General features: G+C 39.6%; 1 protein-coding gene across 3 annotated transcripts in view; it reads left to right on the plus strand.

Annotated features, from left to right (window-relative positions):
- The window catches only part of AMPH (amphiphysin), a 218,248-nt gene that overhangs the window by 169,233 nt on the left and 29,081 nt on the right, over positions 1-19,934 (plus strand). For 2 of the 3 annotated variants that reach the window (XM_044946824.2, XM_025291402.3), the window contains exons 12-16: positions 1,287-1,403; positions 5,775-5,798; positions 7,351-7,374; positions 10,162-10,194; positions 17,739-17,786. In XM_044946824.2, coding sequence (XP_044802759.1) covers positions 1,287-1,403; positions 5,775-5,798; positions 7,351-7,374; positions 10,162-10,194; positions 17,739-17,786 — 246 coding nt within the window. Of the gene's footprint in view, positions 1-1,286; positions 1,404-5,774; positions 5,799-7,350; positions 7,375-8,196; positions 9,365-10,161; positions 10,195-17,738; positions 17,787-19,934 lie in introns of those variants that run through there. The other variant, XM_044946823.2, reaches the window with a different exon arrangement.

Genomic DNA, 19,934 nt, shown 5'->3' on the forward strand with positions numbered 1-19,934 from the left:
TGACAGTTTTGTTGTTATAATTATTAAAGAGGGATCTCAGAAGAACATTATCCTTGTTAATTTTAAAAGTATATATGAAGAATAACCCTGCTACTGAATAGATAACTCAAGACAATATGCAGGATGTATAAGCAGATTTCCTCCTACAGTGAGTATGGATATCCTAAAAAAAAAGTATTATCTGTAATGCCCTTAAGGTTTTCATACATTTCTAAATTTTTAAGTTTTATATCTATGATCAACATTAATTAAAACAATTCCTGTTTCTTAAATTTTTTTCTCCATACATCTCTATTCTTATATAATACCATATCCATTGTTGTTATCTTTCAATTTCTAGGCAACAGATGGTCTATATTGAGGCTTATATCAAATAACAAACACATGTAACTCGAATCATGTGGAAACTGACCTCAGTTTTCCCACTGTGGTATAGTTTATGAGAGCTGACCATCCCTGTGTAGCCCAAGCCCGAGTTAGACCAACTTCAAGCCCATGCTATATCCTGATCTCACCATAAATGTGTATTGGTGGGTATAGTGGTGAACATAGGTGCCTTCTATAATAAATGAACTAACATTAGTGTTCAGTATTATATATTTTTTGGTATTATTATAGCAAGACTTTCATTCTCTATTTGGCTTGCTTTCTTTCTAATCTCAGAATGTTATTGGTGTAGGAGCTCATTTTTCAGTGGATACTGGGGCATATGTTTTTCTCTCATTCCCTCATGAATGCAGTTGAGACAAACAATATTATGGATGAAGAACGGATCATATGATAACTGAATCCAGGGATGGATTCAGAGAGGCAGGTGGGATGAGGTCACTATAGATAATGACACCTTCCTTTTTAAACCTTAGCTTCCCAGGGGGCATCACAGCAGTGAAATGATGTGATCACATCATTTCCAAGTCTTCGCTCGTTTATCTACTTGGTTCTCTGTAAATTTTGACTTGAGTTTTATGAGCTGGCAGAGAAGGAGATTCCTTGGATCTTGCTGGCTTTAGGATACATTTCTCAAAAATTCTATTTGTTGCCTGAACTTGGAACTAAACAAAGAATAAGGATTGGAGCCTGGGCAATGTACCTGAGCAACTTGGCCAGAGTTGGCTATTTCCCCCTCTCATCATATAAAACTCTGGGAGCCCATGGATGAGCCAACTAAATGGTAAATTATCAAAGCATGCTTTGGGAATATCAAATAAATTCGAGGATTATGCATGGATTAGGTCATGAAATCTGATCAGATTCAAGCTCATGCATACTTTATTTTATTTCAACAGAATGAAATCCCTGAGGTGAAGAAAGAAGAGACCTTGCTGGATCTGGACTTTGATCCTTTCAAACCTGATGTGACCCCTGCAGGTTCTGCTGGAGTGACCCACTCACCCATGTCACAGGTATCAAGTGGATTTTTTGATGGTTGGGGCTGATAATTTATAACCTTTAGTAAAGCTCAGTAAGGCATTTCCCTGATCCCTCTCTCTTTCACATGACTATTTCTTTTCAACTGACAAACATATCCTAATGGGAAGGAAAGACAGAAAGAGGACTTGATCGATGTCAATTATTCTCAACCTCCCCTACTGTTAGCTTTCTCTACCCACAGAGTTGGGATAACACACATTCCAGTTTGCAGGAATCATCCATCTCAGAGTTACCCATAGTTCCACATTTGTACTCAGAAGTGTCCAGGCTTGGATGATACATTCTATGACTTCCCTAAGTAAGACTCTTCCTCTTGGCTTGGGGTTTAATCTTCTTACTGTTTTCTCTACTGTTTTTCCTCATACTTTGCAAATTAAGTCATTTGGCCATCACCGTGAGATTTTGTCCAAACAGGAATCTTCTTCAGTCTTGATAGTTCTGAACTGGATGCTGATACTCATGATGCCTATGTGGTCTTTGTTTTTAATTTATTTATTTTAATTGGAATATAATTGCTTTACAAAGTTATGTTAGTTTCTGCTGTACAACAATGTGAATCACTATACATATACACAAATTCCCTTCCTTTTTAGCCTCCCCTCCATGCCCACCCCACATCCCCCCAGTCTAGGCCATCACACAGCACCATTCTGAGCTCCCTGTGCTGTCTTTTTACATATGGCAGTGTATATATGTCAATGCTGCACTCAATTGGTCCCACTCTCTGATGTTTATGTGATCTTGATGATAACTTGATGCAGAGTTAGCCTTGCTTATCCATGCTTACCCGTGTCCACAACTTCCTCACTCTCAACATTCTTCCCATTTCAGTAGTTATTATCATCATAATGTCTGTCAGAGGGATACTGGTAAAGTAAAAGTAAAGTGAAGTCACTCAGTCGTGTCTGACTCTTTGTGACCCCGTGGATTGTAGCCTACCAGGCTCCTCCGTCCATGGGATTTTCCAGGCAAGAATACTGGAATGGGTTGCTATTTCTTTCTCCAGGAGATCTTCCCAACTCAGGGATTGAACCCAGGTCTCCCACATTGTAGGCAGACACTTTACTGTTTGAGCCACCAGGGAAGTTCCAGAGGGATACTGGTAGTGGTGCTGAAATGACCTGTGGGTAATTTCTCTGGAATATAGTTACTTTACAGTCGTCTATGCTAATGGAAGAAGTTAACTCAAAATATTTGCTACCCAGAAATTGTTTATGTCAGTATTTTTGATGTGGTTGGGGCCTCACATTTGAGTCTGGGAAAATCCAAGGATGCTAGAATATAACTTCAGATTAATTAATCAAAATGTAGTGCAAAACTCAACTTAGATATTGAGACCCAACTCAACTTCTTGGTCTTGAGGCCTACTTGATACCTGATGGTAAATCACTGGGACACAGACAGCTAATGTGACCTCCAGTAAATAAAGCGTCTCTCTAATCCACGCTTTGTTCAGAATGTGATCGGATTTATGCAAGCCTCCATGTTGTGATATTGAAGCAATAAAAATCTGAGATGTCAGTAAAGCAGGCGATTGAGTAGATTAGATGCTGGTCTGAAAGGTATTTAGCAAAAAAAAAAAAAATGGGTTTCTTAGATGAATGTTTCAGGAAGTTTTATTAAAATTCCCTTTTAGGATATTCATGACATGCCTTAGAATATTCAGTTCAGTTCAGTTGCTCAGTCATGTCCGACTCTTTGCAACCCCATGGACTGCAGCACACCAGGCCTCCCTGTTTACCACCAACTCCCAGAGCTTGCTCAAACTCACGTCCATCGAGTCAGTGATGCCATCCAACCATCTCATCCTCTGTTGTCCCCTTCTCCTCCTGCCTTCAATCTTTCCCAGCATCAGGGTCTTTTCCAGTGAGTCAGTTCTTCACATCAGTTGTCCAAAGTATTAGAGTTTCAGCTACAGCATCAGTCCTTCCAGTGAATTTTCAGGACTGATCTCCTTTAGGAGTAACTGGTTTCATCTCCTTGAAGACCAAGGAACTCTCAAGAGTCTTCTCCAACACCACAGTTCAAAAGCATCAATTCTTTGGCGCTCAGCTTTCTTTATAGTCCAACTCACATCCATGCATGACTACTGGAAAAACCATAGCTTTGACTAGACAGACCTTTGTCGGCAAAGTAATGTCTCTGCTTTTTAATATGCTGTCTAGGTTGGTCATATTAAAGACTCCCAAAAGTCGTGCACTTAAAAAAGCAAATCAAAACTATTTAGATTTGTTTAAATTAGTTTCTCAAATTTGTTTGACCCAAGAAATCTGTTCCAATGAAATGTTCTTAGCATTCATGGGAGTGGTCTCTAAAACTCACTTTGGGAAATGCTAATGTGGTCATTGTCAGCAAGTTTGAGGGTTCTATCTTGTTGATCAAGCAAACTAGAACGTGAATGTACATATCATTCAGAATATCTCCTTGGCAGAACTTTCTCATTGGGTAGACAGCCAGCAGAATTCAAGGGACTTCTTCAGCCTTCTCCTCCAACATTCACTACATTAGTGGCGGGAGTTCCACAGTGGATGCTATGATGATCAGGGGATGAGATGCCATACCATTTCAGGCTGCAAGTTTGACTCAGGAGGGGAACCTCTTTTCTATCAAGTCATGGTTAAATTAATTCATGAATCACGGGATTTAAGACTAAGAGATTTTTTTCAGAATTAAACAACAAAAAATGACCTGGGTTAAATATTCAGAGGTCTTAGTTTCTGGCAGAAATTCATTACTGCCATCAGAGCAAGCTGTATGTGCCCCTCTGCTCTTCCCTTGGGTCAGGTTATAAACTGCTCTGGCTTCCCAGTGGCCGTAATTGATTCACCTCACTGCAGCATTGACCTATGATCCAACTCAGTCACATCGCTCCTCCTTGGTGAAGAAGAAAAGTCTTAGGCTGAGATGACAAAAAGCACAGAGCTGTTAGATTCTGCTACCTTCTCTCTCATTGACTCAACGTGATCTCCCTTCCCCATCGCCTGATCCTGCGTTTTAAATTGCTGTTCTTTCTGCTCATGGAGCACCTCACCCTGTGATCTCTGCAGGGTCCACATGAGTTAACATGTCCTTTCATGATCGTAAGGAGTGATAAACATGATGTTTCACATTGCTGCCTTCCTTCAGAGAAAATGCCTGTGCTTTCTGCATTATGCAGAGATGATTCTTAAAGGGCTGTGAAGTAAGAAAACATAAACCATCTAGAAAACCAGAAAATGCATGTAGGGTGCAGAAGGACTCTGTGTACTAGTAACTGGCTTTCAGTTGTCTTGTCATTCTACAAGTGAGTGCCAATCCAGAGACCAACCAGGCTGCCTAGAGCTGCAGGGGAGGGGGAGATTAGAGGAGGCCCAGACCAACTTGAGGGGGGCTTTCAGTTGGAACCACAGGGCCTGTCTTCTGTAGTACAGAACCCAAACCAGACATCTGTAATCCCATATGGAAACTCATATTTTTCAGATGAAAGTGTCAGGCTCTCTAATTTTCTGTTCACATTTAGAGATTCAAAACAAGAAAACAAACATGGATGTAGTCTAGTCACAAAGGCATGAACAGAAAATGATGTGGCTTTAGCAGTAATTCTCAGTCACAAAGGAATTAAGAAAGAGAGGTCTCCTCCACTGTCTACACACAGTGGAAGTCCTTTGAACCATCTGGATTTATTCTCCAGGATCAATAAGTTTCATAATTAAAATGCCAGGAATAAGTGTAATTCAGCCACATGTCTTAGGGGGCACTCTCCTAATTTGCATGATGGCCAATTAATTGAGCTGTGTGTTGTCTGATTCAACACATTGAAGAATTGCTTTTCTGGAGGTCATTTACCATCAAACAGGCCATTCTCTTTAATTTGATAGGGGGATGGGGTAGAAGAAATAGCATTTGAAGTGACTAGGATCTGCATTTCCTCAAAGAGGTGATAAACTCTAATATCTGGACACCTTGTTTACTTCACTTTAATTGTGTGTGTGTGTGTGTGTGTGTGTGTATTAATGTAAGCCCATTCATCATGCTTTGGATATAGATTTCACTCACAGAGTGAAAAACAGATTGATACATGTGGATATTTTCAATAATCTAAGTTAAATATAAGAATGTAAAATTTAAAATTTGTTTCTGTTACACTTGCACATTTCAACTCCCAATAGCGCATATGACTAGTGGACAGCATGGCTATGGAACATTTTGTCACCAAAGAAAATGCTATTGGACAGTGCTGTACTAAATGTTTCTAAAATGTTTATGATTCTGTTTTAAGAACTTATATCACCTCTGTATTTTTTATATGCTTGAGGTTTATCTGCTGATGGTATTTGTTTGTTTGTTTGTTTGTTTGCTTTCAGACATTGCCCTGGGACCTATGGACGGTAAGAGAACTCTTATTTTAATGTATCTGGATGGCTAGATTTTTAATGTGTCTTATTTTAATGTATCTGGATGGCTAGATATTGGGAACCTTGTTATATTTTATTTTATCTATTATGGAAAGAAGACCCCGACATTTTTGATGACAATCATCAGCTCCCTGATGATTTCTAAGCATTTATCTGCACCGAGAAACAGTGGTGAGGAAAAGAGTAAATACCAGACTCCTGGGTGAGCAAGAATTCAGTGTTGTGCCCCTTCATGCATCTTCTTTGATTATCGGTGGCCAGAGGAAATGTTGTAGTGAAGGGCATATATATTTGTTACTGCTTATAGAATACATGAAAAGTGTGGATGAGAAAATGTAAATGACAAGCTATTCCACACAGGGAACCATTAAAACTTAAAAAAATTTTTTTTGCCATGAGGCATGTAAGATCCTAGATCCCAGACCAGGGGTTGAACCTGAATCCCTTGCAGTGGAAGCGAGGAGTCTTAACCACTGGACAAACAGGGGAGTCCCCAGGGAATGGTTTTTTTTTTTCATTATTATTTTCACTGAAGCTTAGTCACAGAGGATTTGAGCTTTAGAGCCAGACATCCCTGGATGTGAGTCTACACTGCAGGTACTGTAACAACATGACTTTCAGCAAGTTCTGAAACTCTTGAAGCCTCAGTTTTTTCTCATCTGTAAAATAAGGGTTATGACACCTACCTCAGAGAGTTGTGTGAGGATTAAAGGAGATAATATTTGTAGAGTATTTAGCTCAGTATCTGTCAAGTATTGATACAAAGTCTATATTACTGCTGATGTTATTTATTCAGCTAATCTGATGTGCAAGGGTGAACATTTCCAAAATTGAGAATTGAGACTAAAGCACAGTTTGGTGGTGGCAACATCTGTGACATTAAGAAAATAACAGCACCCATATGAAGCCCCATTTCTCTTGGGTTTGGGCCCTTTTCTCCCCTGTCTTAGAAGAGCCCTGGGTCACGTGGTCTTAAGAGCTCAACTTGAGTTTAATGTTTTCTTCTCTTTTAATGAGACAGCAACAGGAAAGTTGGGTGGATCTAACTATTCATGAGCCTGGTCTTCTGAAGTGACATTGCTCCTTTCTTCCCTTAAAACAGAAAGATGACTATTCCCTTCCCTTCCTCAGGAGACTGAAGCATCATGGAAGGCTCTCTTAAGAAAACAGCTAAAAAATTTCTGCATGAAAACATCTTTTATAGGGAGGTGGTTTTACTTGGATATTCACAAAAAGGGCTGACATTCAGAACATTGGGATTCTATAACCATAAAATGTTTTTGTTGATTTTAGAAAGTGACAGGGGCAAGCTTCATGTTTCAATTGTGTAGTCTCCACAATAGTGAAACAAAACTCATTTCTATTGCAAAACAAATTGCAAAACTTAATCTTAAACCAGTAAAAGTCAAAGTCTTCAATGGTATGTTGATTTTGGTCAGTGTGAGATTTTAATGTGCTAGGAAATTTTCTTTTCTTGCCTTATGATCATGCATATGCTTATTTATTATTTTTTTTACTCATACAGACAAGCACTGATTTGGTACAGCCGGTAGGTAAATATCCAGAAAATTCTGGATTTTTTTTCATATTTAATATACATTGTATACATGGTGTATTATCTTAGAATGAGCTTTCATTTCTCATGGCATTGCTAGTCACAGACGTAGTGTTATTCAATTTAATTTACATACTCTGTAGCTTTATTTAACTGGTGCTACTCTATTGAAGACTTTTGTGTTTCTCATCAAATCTTACCATGATCTATTTCATCTTATGTTTTTTTTTTCTTTGTTCTTCTGCATACTCTAAAGACTGATTCTTCAAAAAGTCTTTCCCTGTGTAACCTGATCATGGAGGAAACTCCAGACAGTGGGTTGACCGAAGAAATTGAAAGATCTCAGATTGATTTAGGTGCAATTATTTGGGGCCCCAATGGTAGTACAGACAGTGTCAGCCAGAAAATTACCCAAGATGGGTCACAGGAAGACTCTGCATGTCTCTCTGAAGCAGAACAGGACCTGGGATTGTCCACCGGAATGTTTCCTTCTGCTGACTGGCACACTGTAGCTGGACAGGGTGAAAATGTCCTGGGGCCAGCCCCTCCATGTGGAGATGAACAACTGCCCCCAAACCCCATGCCTGGGGCTGCTTGTATGGAGATGGAGCATCCTTATGATTTACCTAACTCAGAGATACCAGCCATGGAAACTAGTGGCCTGGTCAAAGAAAGTCAAGAAGATATTAAAGAGTCAGAAGAAGAGGAAGGAAACCAGAAGACTGAAGATTCTATCTGGGCAGGTGTGGAGACATATGAAAAGGTAGAGGCTGGAACTATTGGTGTCAAGGACCTAGAAGGGACAGAGGAATTTGAAGAGAGAACATGTGAAAGTACAGGAAATGGAGTAGTAGATCTTTTTAAGACACTAGGAAAGCAAGACCAGGAGACCTTAAAAATCAGTGAACAGGAAACTAGGAAATATCTAAGTGCTGGGTGTGAAGAAAGCATAAAGACTGATGAAAAGTATCTTGAGAAAACTGACATATTAGAAAAAGACATGAAAAATGTAGATCAAGCAGATGAGTTTAGTGACAGAGCCCAGGGGCTAGATGAAGGGAATCAAGTAGTAATAAGTAATTGTGAAATTATAGAGAGTTCTGGAGCTAAAGGTGCCAGTCATACAGATATTTTGAATCTGCCTCCCCAGGCTGACCCTGTGTCTAATACTGAAGATGCCAGCCCAGAGGGATGGTTCTTAGCTGAAAAAGACAAAGAGAAAAAATTAATAGACCCTCCTAGCCATAATATAATGTATCACTTAGCACAGGGGAGTACAGATGCTAAAGAGATTCAGTGTGAGGCTGTGTTACATGCGTTTGGAGCTGACAGGGATGGAAATCAGGCTATTGTTTTATCAGTAACACAAAAAGCAGCAACTCAGTCTAGGACAGATCTTAATTCTGCTCTGGGAACTGATGCAAACAGAAGAGACTGGTGTTTGTGTAAGACAGAGGATTCATTAATAGAGGGACCTGAAAGTACAGAGACTGGGGACTGTAGCCAAACCATTAACTTGCCAAGAATTGCAAAACCGGGGGCTTGGGGAACAGATCTAGGTCAAATCCGACAGCCAAGCTTGGATGCAGCAGGGAATAATATAGAAATAGTAGAATTCTCTGGTATACCAGATGGCCAAGCAAGTGGATTTGCCAGTTGTCTTGATTCTATTAACCACTGGCCTACCAGAGGCATAGAAGGCTTAGATAATTGCAGGGAATGCTTAGATACAGTTGGAAGCAAGAAAAGGCTGGAGGTGGATTTACCAGCAGATGTAGGTGGGAAACAAGTCATTGGTAGCTGCTGGGAAGAAAGCCAAGAGATAGCTATACCATTGGTTCTGGGAGCCTCCCAGAATGCTAGCGCCGAGAGTTCTGCTAGTCCCCAAGACAATGACACCAACAACTCAGATTTATCTGAAGATGAAATTGCTAACCAGAGATATGGATTGTTGTACCAAGAAATAGAGGCTGATAAAGAAGAGGTACTTACCCCAGTATGTAGTATAGACTAGCCAAAGACTTCTGTAGGCTCTGTTTTTCCTAATGTTTCTCACCTACTTCATCATCCATCTCTGTCTTCTCCCAGGTCTCCCTCATCTCCTTAACAGATTGTCATGTGCCTCTTGAAATCTGTGCAAACCAAACACAAATAGGTTGACAAAAAACAGACAAAAAAGACAACCAAAATGACAACAGAAAAAGCAGAATGATTGTGTTGGGAATTGATGAGTCTATTTTACCATCCCATTTATTGTGTTTATTCTTTCTACTTTCAGTTTTATTGTTCAAGCACTAGGATATATAGAAAAAACAGACTAATTTACTGTTCCTAAAGTGTTTACACCCCAATAAAAGCACATGAAACGTTTCTACCAAGGTCCATTGAAACTATAAAATCTCGTAATAGCTGTTCATTAAAGTGATGTATTTAGAGAAAAATACTGGATGTGCTTCTAGAGTCTATTGATGGCTAAAAAAAGAACTATTTAAACCCTCATGGCTCTTGTATGGAATCATGTTCTCATTATCAGGAAAGTAGGCTTTGGTTAGCCACATACCAGCAATAATTATAAAACTAATGTTTCCCTTTTTTTGTCAACCTATTTAAAATAATACAGTATGGCCTTTTCCATTTCCTAAGCATTTGAATGCACAGCAACCTTTTGTATTATTTTAAAATTTGTGGTGGTCTTCAGTTTCCCACTTGTCTAATAGACATTTACCAATCCTACAGAAGTAATGAAAAAAATAACATACTCTGATTTCCATTTCTGTTTAGGCTTCTGGAGGTTCATTTAATGGATTCACCCAGGTAAGAAATTGACTTACTGGTAAAATTCATCAGTTGAGAACATTGCAAATTTTAAAAATATGGAAACTCTGGTCACTGGAATAGCATAATGTTTAAGTATGTCAATATAAAATTTGACCCCACTTCTTGTGAACTTAGTAATGGTAATAGTAATAATAGTAAGGTTGCAGGGTTGTTGTGAAGGTTAAATGAGATGCCAGTGCAGAGACAGTCTAGCAGCCTGGCACATACTAAGTGATCCATGACACTAACTGGCTATTGGTAATAAGGTATACTATGGAACTCTGATGATTCCTCCACTAGAAATTTGAAGTTGTCTTAATCTGAGAGATCTGCTAGGCTCAGCAGCCTCTTCTTGGAAAAGAAGAGATAGGATTGGTTGGATCTAATGAGATGGCTCTTTAGACAATATAAGTGATTTTTAGGAGCCTCCTTCTAAAGATTCATTTAAGAGTCATACTACACAGAACCTTATTTTTTCAGTGGTTCTTCAGAAAGGAGCCATTGGAAGATCACAAACCATTGACCAGGGTGGCTCTGGCCAATAAGCCAGCATTTTCCTTGGAAGCCTGTGATGGAGGGCCACACAATGGACTGTTCCATTCACTGCATGTGTCCCAACAGATGGACAGTGTAACCCATATGCAAAGCAGACCACGTGGCTATCAAGTCATGGAATAAGTTCTGAAAACTTCTTCAAGGGAGACTTCAAATATCTGCCTAGCTGTGATGAGTGTTTTGTCTCAGATCTTAGACATGATCAGTTTTGAATATCAACCTTCAGAATTTCTCCATTTAAAAGTTTGACAACTTTACCACATGTTATCTATAAAAAGAGAAAACCCACTCACACACTTGCACCTGAATACAGATACACACAAACACACAGAGAGATGATAATGTATCTTTCCATAGAAGCGAACTCTTTCAAAAGATTGGGTTTTAAGAACTGTTATTCATGTCTCATTTTTAAAGTCTGTATTTTAATCAGTTATAAATGCACATCATTTAAAGAGTTCAGTTCAGTTCAGTCACTCAGTCATGCCCGACTCTTTCCGACCCCAGGAACCACAGCACGCAGGCCTCCCTGTCCATCACCAACTTCTGGAGTCCAGCCAAACCCACGTCCATTGAGTCGGTGATGCCATCCAACCATCTCATCCTCTGTCGTCCCCTTCTGCTCCTGCCCTCAATCTTTCCCAGCATCAGGGTCTTTTCAAATGAGTCAGCTTTTCGCATCAGGTGGCCAAAGTATTGGAGTTTCAGCCTCAACATCAGTCCTTCCAGTGAACACCCAGGACTGATCTCCTTTAGGATGGACTAGTTGGATCTCCTTACAATCCAAGGGACGCTCAAGGGTCTTCTCCAACACCACAGTTCAAAAGCATCAATTCTTCGGCACTCAGCTTTCTTTATAGTCCAACTCTCACATCCATACATGACCACAGGAAAAACCATAGCCTTGACTAGACAGACCTTTGTTGGCAAAGTAATGTCTCTGCTTTTTAATATGCTGTCTAGGTTGGTCATAACTTTCCTTCCAGGAAGTAGTTCAGTTCAGTTCAGTCACTCAGTCATGTCCGACTCTTTGCAACCCCATGAATCACAGCACCCCAGGCCTCCCTGTCCATCACGAACTCCCGGAGTTCACTCAAACTCAAGTCCATCGAGTCAGTGATGCCATCCAGCCATCTCATCCTCTGTCGTCCACTTCTCCTCCTGCCTCCAATCCCTCCCAGCATCAGGGTCTTTTCCAATGAGTCAACTCTTCACATGAGGTGGCCAAAGTACTGGACTTTCAGCTTCAGCATCAGTCCTTCCAATGAACACCCAGGACTGATCTTTAGGATGGACTGGTTGGATCTCCTTGCAGTCCAAGGGACTCTCAAGAGTCTTCTCCAACACCACAGTTCAAAAGCATCAATTCTTCAGCACTCAGCTTTGTTCACAGTCCAACTCTCACATCCATACATGACCACTGGAAAAACCATAGCCTTGACTAGTCGGACCTTTGTTGGCAAAGTAATATCTCTGCTTTTCAATATACTATCTAGGTTGGTCATAACTTTCCTTCCAAGGAGTAAGCGTCTTTTAATTTCATGGCTGCAATCACCCTCTGCAGTGATTGTGGAGCCCAAAAAAATAAAGTCTGACACTGTTTCCACTGTTTCCCCATCTATTTCCCATGAAGTGATGGGACCAGATGCCATGATCTTAGTTTTCTGAATGTTGAGCTTTAAGCCAACTTTCTCACTCTCCTCTTTCACTTTCATCAAGAGGCCCTTTAGTTCTTCACTTTCTGCCATAAGGTTGGTGTCATATGCATATCTGAGGTTATTGATATTTCTCCCAGCAATCTTGATTCCAGCTTGTGCTTCTTCCAGCCCAGTGTTTCTCATGATGTACTCTGCATAGAAGTTAAATAAGCAGGGTGACAATATACAGCCTTGACATACTCCTTTTCCTATTTGGAACCAGTCTGTGGTTATATGTCCAGTTCTAACTGTTGCTTCCTGACCTGCATACAGGTTTCTCAAGAGACAGGTCAGGTGGTCTGGTATTCCCATCTCTTTCAGAATTTTCTGCAGTTTATAGTGATCCACACAGTCAAAGGCTTTGGCATAGTCAATAAAGCAGAACACGGTTTAAAAGGATTTTTTTTATTTAAAAAAAACCAAACTTTAAACTTCAGGCCATCTTATACCCTCTCCATTTCCTGCTTCTCAGAGGAAAATACTTTCACACCTTGTAACAGATTCTCTGGTTTCACTACCACATGTGTGATGACTTTCTTATAATGGTCCTTCTTGATTTCCAAAGCATTAGTTATGGACTCATCTCTCTGCAAGACTAAAGTGTCTTCAACCTGCTACCCTCAGAGTATCTGTCTCTGTCTGCTTCCTGCCATCCAGTGACATCATAGCCAGCCAGCCAGTCAGTGGTGGGATTATGATGATGCTGTAAATGCTCTTATTGGTCAAGTGATGAAGTTTACATTTCCTTTTAGGCTAACATTTTTTTCCTTGGAGGAAGTAATTGTAGGATCTTCTTTGTGAGCTTGTTTATTTGTTTGCAAGCTTCTTTATTTGTTTGCTTAGTTTTCTAGATACTCATTACTAATTCAACCACATATTCTGTGGTTATAGAAATCTCTCGTTTTGTTTAAAACATTAACCATTCATTAAGTTTCATCCTCTTGAACATTGAAACTGTTCTTCGGGACTGCTCTAGTCCGACCTGGAAACGCTATGGAGTATGACTTGCCACAGCTATAATCACGGTCTCCCATCACGTCTGCTGTGGGGGTGGTCACCTCTCTTCTGTCCGTCCACTCTTTTGGGACACAAATCACCCTAATTTGGGGTTAAACCCCTTATTTGGGTAGAGCACATCCTCCAGTAACTTCCTGAGAAAAGTGTACACAAGGCGCATGTATTTGTGACCTCCTGTATTGAAAGTATCTCTGTCCTCATGTACCTAATAGACTGTTTGGATATTATAAGTTATACACTATTTTCCCTTAGAATTTTGAAGCCATTGTTCTACTCAATTCTGTCTCCTAGTGTTGCCACGGAAAAACTGTCATTTCTTTTTCGTTTCCGTAGGGTGCATCTTTTTTAACATTTAATAAATAATTTTATTGAAGTGTAGTTGATTGTCAATGTTGTGTTAGTTTCAGGTATACAGTGGAGTGATTCAGTTATACAGATATATCATCTTTTCCCTATTCCTTGCCATTATGGTTTAATCACAGAATATTGAGTATAGTTCCCTGTGCTATATGTAGTAGGACCTTGTTGTTTATTTTGTATATAGTAGCGTGTATCTGTTAATCCCAAACTCCTAATTTATCTGCCCCTGCAATGGCACCCCACTCCAGTACTCTTGCCTGGAGAATCCCATGGACAGAGGAGCCTGTAGGCTGTAGTCCGTGGGATCGCTAAGAGTCGGACACGACTGAGTGACTTCACTTTGACTTTTCACTTTCATGCATTGGAGAGGGAAATGGCAACCTACTCCAGTGTTCTTGCCTGGAGAATCCCAGGGACGGGGGAGCCTGGTGGGCTGCCGTCTATGGGGTCGCACAGGGTCGGACATGACTGAAGCGACTTAACAGCAGCAGCCTTTCCCCTTTAGTAACCATGTTTGCTTTCTATGTCTCTGAATCTATTTATTTTTTGTAAATAAGTTAATTTGTATCATTTTTTAAGATCCCGCATATGAGTGATACCATATAGGATTTGTCTTTGATGAGAAACTGTCGTTTTGAGTCTTGATATTTTGTAAGAAACCCTATTTCTCTGTGTGCTTGTATACCCCTCTTACCTTTTTCTCTCTACAAGTCCATATAATCTTTATACCCATGTTTCTAAAATTTTACAATGATGTACTGTGGTCTGCATCTATTTTCATACATTGTACTAGGCCATTTTAATCTGAAAATTGAATATTTTTTTGTTTGTTTTCTTGTTCTGCAACACTTCTCTTTTTCATGTACTGACTTTTTGAGTGAGTCTTTCTTTTTTCCCCCTTTTCCTTTTCTCTTTCTCTGCTTTCCAACTTTTCTAACAGATTTTTTGACTTCTATATATATATATTTAAATTCCCATAAGCTTTTTATTTACTGAATATTTCTTTTTGAATAGCATCTTTTTATGTTGTGAGTATACCATCTTCCACTGTATCTCCAAGGGTATTAATAATTCTCAAAGGTGTAAAATCTTTGTTTCTTGAGACTCCTCAAATGTCTAGTGACCTTGGCTGTTTCTTTAAGAGGAGGTCCCTGAAAAACTGAGAGACTTGTACAAGTAGGTGGGACTCATTGACTATGGGTTTTGTTGTAGGATTTTCTGGCTTATCTTTTCTGTTGAGGAGTTCCTGGCATCAGATTCTTTTGACTTTTTTTCCTTCTCTCTCAAGCTGGTCATGTTCCTCTGGGAAGACTCTTCTGGTCTCTTGTCTGGGTATGTGGGGGTCGGGTACAGGGTTCAAGCCTGGTTGCCAGGTTAATTGGAGTTGAATGGGGAAGTAGTTGGGAGGAGCTGGGAGGAGTAGTGGAGGAGCCCTTGTCTCTATTATGTAAATATTCAATTAATTCCTCTACTTTCCTAATATACCTATGTGTCCCCTGGTCCAGAGACTCCAGAGACCTTCTGTTTCAGCCTCTCAAAATAGGGGCAAAGGGTGTTGCTTGGTTTTCAAATATGAGACTATCTCCAAGTCTAAGTAATATTCAGTAGACTTTCAACCAGTTCCCCTGGCTTTTGTACCACCCTCATTTCCATTTCTCATGGTACCTAGTTTATAATTCTCTTTTAAATTAATTTTTATTAGAGTATAGTTGCTTTATAATGTTGTGTTAGTTTCTGCTATACAGAAAAGTTAATCAGCTATATGTATACATATATCCCCTCTTTTGGGGGATTTCTTTTCCATGTCGGTCACCACGGAACACTGAGTGGAGTTCCCTGAGCTATACATAGGTTCTCATTCAGTTCAGTTCAGTCTCTCAGTTGAGTCTGACTGCAACCCCATGGACTGCGGCACACCAGGCTTCCCTGTCCATCACCAATCCCTGGAGCTTGCTCAAACTCCTGTCCATCAAATTGGTGATGCCATCCAACCGTCTCATCCTCTGTCATCCCCCTCCTGCCTTCAATCTTTCCCAGCATCAGAATCTTTTCCAGTGAGTCAGTTCTTTGCATCAGGTGGCCAAAGTATTGGAGTTTCAGCTTCAGCATCAGTCCTTCCAATGAATATTCAGGATTGATTTCCTTTAGGATTGACTGATTTGATCTCCTTGCTGTCCAAGGTACTCTCAAGAGTCTTCTCCAGCACCACAGTTCAAAAGCATCAATTCTTCAGCATTCAACTTTCTTTATAGTCCAACTCTCACATCCATACATGACTACTGGAAAAACCATAGCTCTGACTAGATGAACTTTTGTCAGCGAAGTAATGTCTCTACTTTGTAATATGCTGTCTAAGTTGGTCATAGCTTTTCTTCCAAGGAGCAAGTGTCTTTTAATTTCATGGCTGCAGTCACCATCTGCAGTGATTTTGGAGCCTAAGAAAGTAAAGTTTCTCACTGTTTCCATGGTTTCCGTGTCTATTTGCCATGAAGTGATGGGACCGGATGCCATGATCTTAGTTTTTTGAATGTTGAGTTTTAAGACAGATTTTTCACTCTCCTCTTTCACTTTCATCAAGAGGCTCTTTAGTTCTTCGGTTTCTGCCATTAGGGTGGTGTCATCTGCATATCTGAGGTTATTGATATTTCTGCCGGCAATCTTGATTCCAGCTTTGCTTCATCCAGCGTGGCATTTTGCATGATGTACTCTGCATATAAATTAAATAAGCAGGGTGACAATATACTCCTTCTATTTTATACATAGTATCAATAGTGTATATATGTCAACCACAATCTCCCAGTTCATCTGAACCTCTCTCTCCCTCGCTTTGGTATCCACACATTTGTTTTCTATGTCTGTCTCTATGTTGGTTTTGTAAATAAGATCATCTGTACCATTTTTCTAGATTCCACATTTATGTGTTAATATACAGTATTTGATTTTCTCTTTCTGTCTTACTTCACTCTGTACGACACTCTCTAGGTCCATCTACTTTGTTGATCCATTGGGTTGTTTTTGGCATTTCTACATCAACTTACAGTGCAGACTTTTTAGATCCTCCGAGTTACTGTTCATTTGTTTGCTTTTTAATTTCAAAATTTTGTTGCGGTTGTTTTTCTTTCTATTCTTTTTACCCTCTGGGTTTATGCCTTTAAAAATTAATTTTCTTCCTGTTATCTTGTTTGGATTCTGGAATCAACAGAAGTAAATGCCTGTGTTCCATCCTCCATCTTTGACCAAATGTCATTGGCTCATCTTTTCTTTTGGAGAACCGTTGATATCTGATTATTTAGGGATTTTTTTTTCCTTTGAACTGGTTAGATTACCCAGGAAAGACTCTTCTGGTTTCTTGTCTGGAGGGTATAAGCCAGGTTACCCGTATAATGGGGAATGAAGATTCTCCCTGAGATCACTGTTCCCTTAGCTTGTCTCCATCTTGATTTTTTTACAATCCATATCCCAAATGAATATATTGCATACAATTTTAAAATTATGGCTCATAATTCATAGATATCACACTTTGATGAAACAATAAGATTAAGAATCCAACATTTAAAATGCTTAAATTTGTAGTTTAGATCCACTAAATTCTAATTCATTGATGATGTCCTGGAGAGAAGCTGCAGACCAACAATGCCTTTGAAAACTCTGCCCTTTGTTGAATGCCTCTCATCATATTATTGAATTCTGCTAGGTCAGATTTATATTTAAAATAACTACTGTCAGAAATTATATTTGCATTTTTTGCTTTTGATTTAAACTAAACGAGACAAATGAGTCTTTATAATGTTTTTGTTGACGCAATTCATAGAAACTGATTTAAATGATATCTTTGTTGTTGCTGTTTTGGCAAATTAACTGAGACCCTAATAATTTGGAATCTTCTACTTTGTCCCCACTTTTCAACTCCAGGATACTTCATTGTTCACAATGCAGGCAGACCAGAGTATGTTCAACATGGTGAGTTGATTTTGGTTTGTGTTTTGGGAAAATTTTTCATTACCACCAAATGTTCCAAGGTTGATCATTGTAGGTAATTTAGAGCTTAAATATTCAGAGTGTGGTTTCTGTAGCTCTCTCTTTTCTAGAAAATAGGAAGGAAAGCTCCTGAAAAATCATGTGACTTTGTATGTGGTTGCTTCTATTTATAAAAGCACAGTGATCCTGGCAAAAATCAAAGTAGAGGCTTTGATGGAACATGAAGTCTAGCCATTCAAGAACATGGATGTTTCTGTGTAACTATAGCTTATGCTACAGGACTGACAACGAAATTGCCTCAGGAATTCATGCTGCAGAATAGATCCTTGCTTTTTCTTGAACCCGAGCTACGTCATCTCTCGTCTCCTCCCTTCTTTTTGTGACCTGTAGAAAGAAGTAATACATGGTAAAGATGTGATGCCTACTTTGCTGCCAAATGAGATAAAGAGAAAAGTTTAGCTCGGGAGTGAGTAGGAAGCAGAAAGTTTTACTCTGGGTGTTAGAGGAGATTCTTGCAAGATTGGTTATCATAGGAAACATATGTAGCAGCAGCTTACTACTAAGGCTGAACAAAGAGACCTTGAGTAATGTCACTGAGAGCTTGTCAGTGCTACACTATGGAGGATTTAGGCTCTTTGAGGATTAGTTCAGGGAGGTTATTTGTAGCGTACTGCTTTTCCTGTGGGAATGGCATAGAATTATCCCAGCTTCTGGCTTTCACTTTGGAAACTCAGGATTGGATTTAAATAGAATGAATTTTTCCTTTTAGATGATTTTACTTCTAAGAAAGGATTTCTACTCTAGAAGGTTAATTGGCCATTTTTCAAAGACAAGTGTTTCTCTAACACTCTGTCCATAGATGGGTGTATTTTTGCCTTTTGGGTAACCAGGTAAAAGGTGGAGTCTGTGATGCCTGCAAATGAAGAGTTAAATGTTTAAAATTCATATTATATTGGTGTTAATAATGGAACTAGAGAGACTTATGTTTCATGATCATTAGTGGTTTTCAGTCTGGGTGATGGAGTAAGGGTTATACTGACACTGGAGGATGAGATTTTTAATTACCAATTGTGAATGAGTTAAAAAATGGAGAAATACTGCTGTAAAAGAAGGCAATGGGTCATCAGTAAATTCACACCTACTACAATTGCAAATTCCTGGCACAGAATCCAGTGGTTTTTAAGTTTCTCTGAATATCTCCCTACCACCCCAACACACACAGCTGGTCCTAGGAGCTTCCATGTGTGCCCTTCTATTCTCTTTATCTGTGTTTTCTGAAGCAGATTTCTTGTACTATCTTTCCACTGGGGAGCTTAGCTGTGTCATGCCCAGCATTGCAGATGCTGCTAGTGTTGGCTCTGTGCTGTGAAGGGCTAGAAGATCACAGTGAACCTCACCCACTGAGTTGCAATTGTATAGCATCTTCCCAGAAGCAGAACACTGTCTGAATGTGGGTTCATTGACTGATCTGAGCAAAGCAGAGGCTGAAGTTGGTAGTCAGCTGCACATCTCCCCAGTCTTCATCTTGTGGCCCCACGAGATGCCCCTTGAGTACAAGTTTAAACCCTGTTGAATCTGCAAACCCTACTCTGGACTCAGGATTAGCTCCATGGCCCTTTGAAGTTAGCTGTCTTGAGTTTGGAGAAGGCAGTTACCATATTGGAATGTGTCTAGACCCTTAACTCCACTCTCCCAACCATCTCTTCTTACCCTGCATTGCCTGCTTTCCAGCTTATCGCAGAGGATGCTAGAATGTGTACTCTAGCAACACTACTTGTTTTGTTCTAAAGCAAGAACTCCGTTTCTGAGTCTTCAGAGTTAAACCATCGTGGCATCCTGCTGCCACTAATATATACAGAGAATACCTCTCCTCTGAATGTATAATGATGGCTACTCCAGTGAACACCAGTGCCCCCAGATGGGTACAGCATGGTATCAACCCATTTAAAATGTTTGCCAGGGGAAGCTTCTTATAGAAAAAAAAAAAAGTGCTTGAAACAGGGCACAATTCCTAAAGGTCTACCTTAAGATCTTTCCACAAGATGCTGTTACCTTTACTTTTCCTTTTATCTTGACAAAATATTTTCAATTTTACATTATCTTAGAAGGATTAAATAAGTGACTTAAGTT

This window comes from Bubalus bubalis, chromosome 8 (assembly GCF_019923935.1).
Source record: "Bubalus bubalis isolate 160015118507 breed Murrah chromosome 8, NDDB_SH_1, whole genome shotgun sequence".
Taxonomy (NCBI): domain Eukaryota; kingdom Metazoa; phylum Chordata; class Mammalia; order Artiodactyla; family Bovidae; genus Bubalus; species Bubalus bubalis.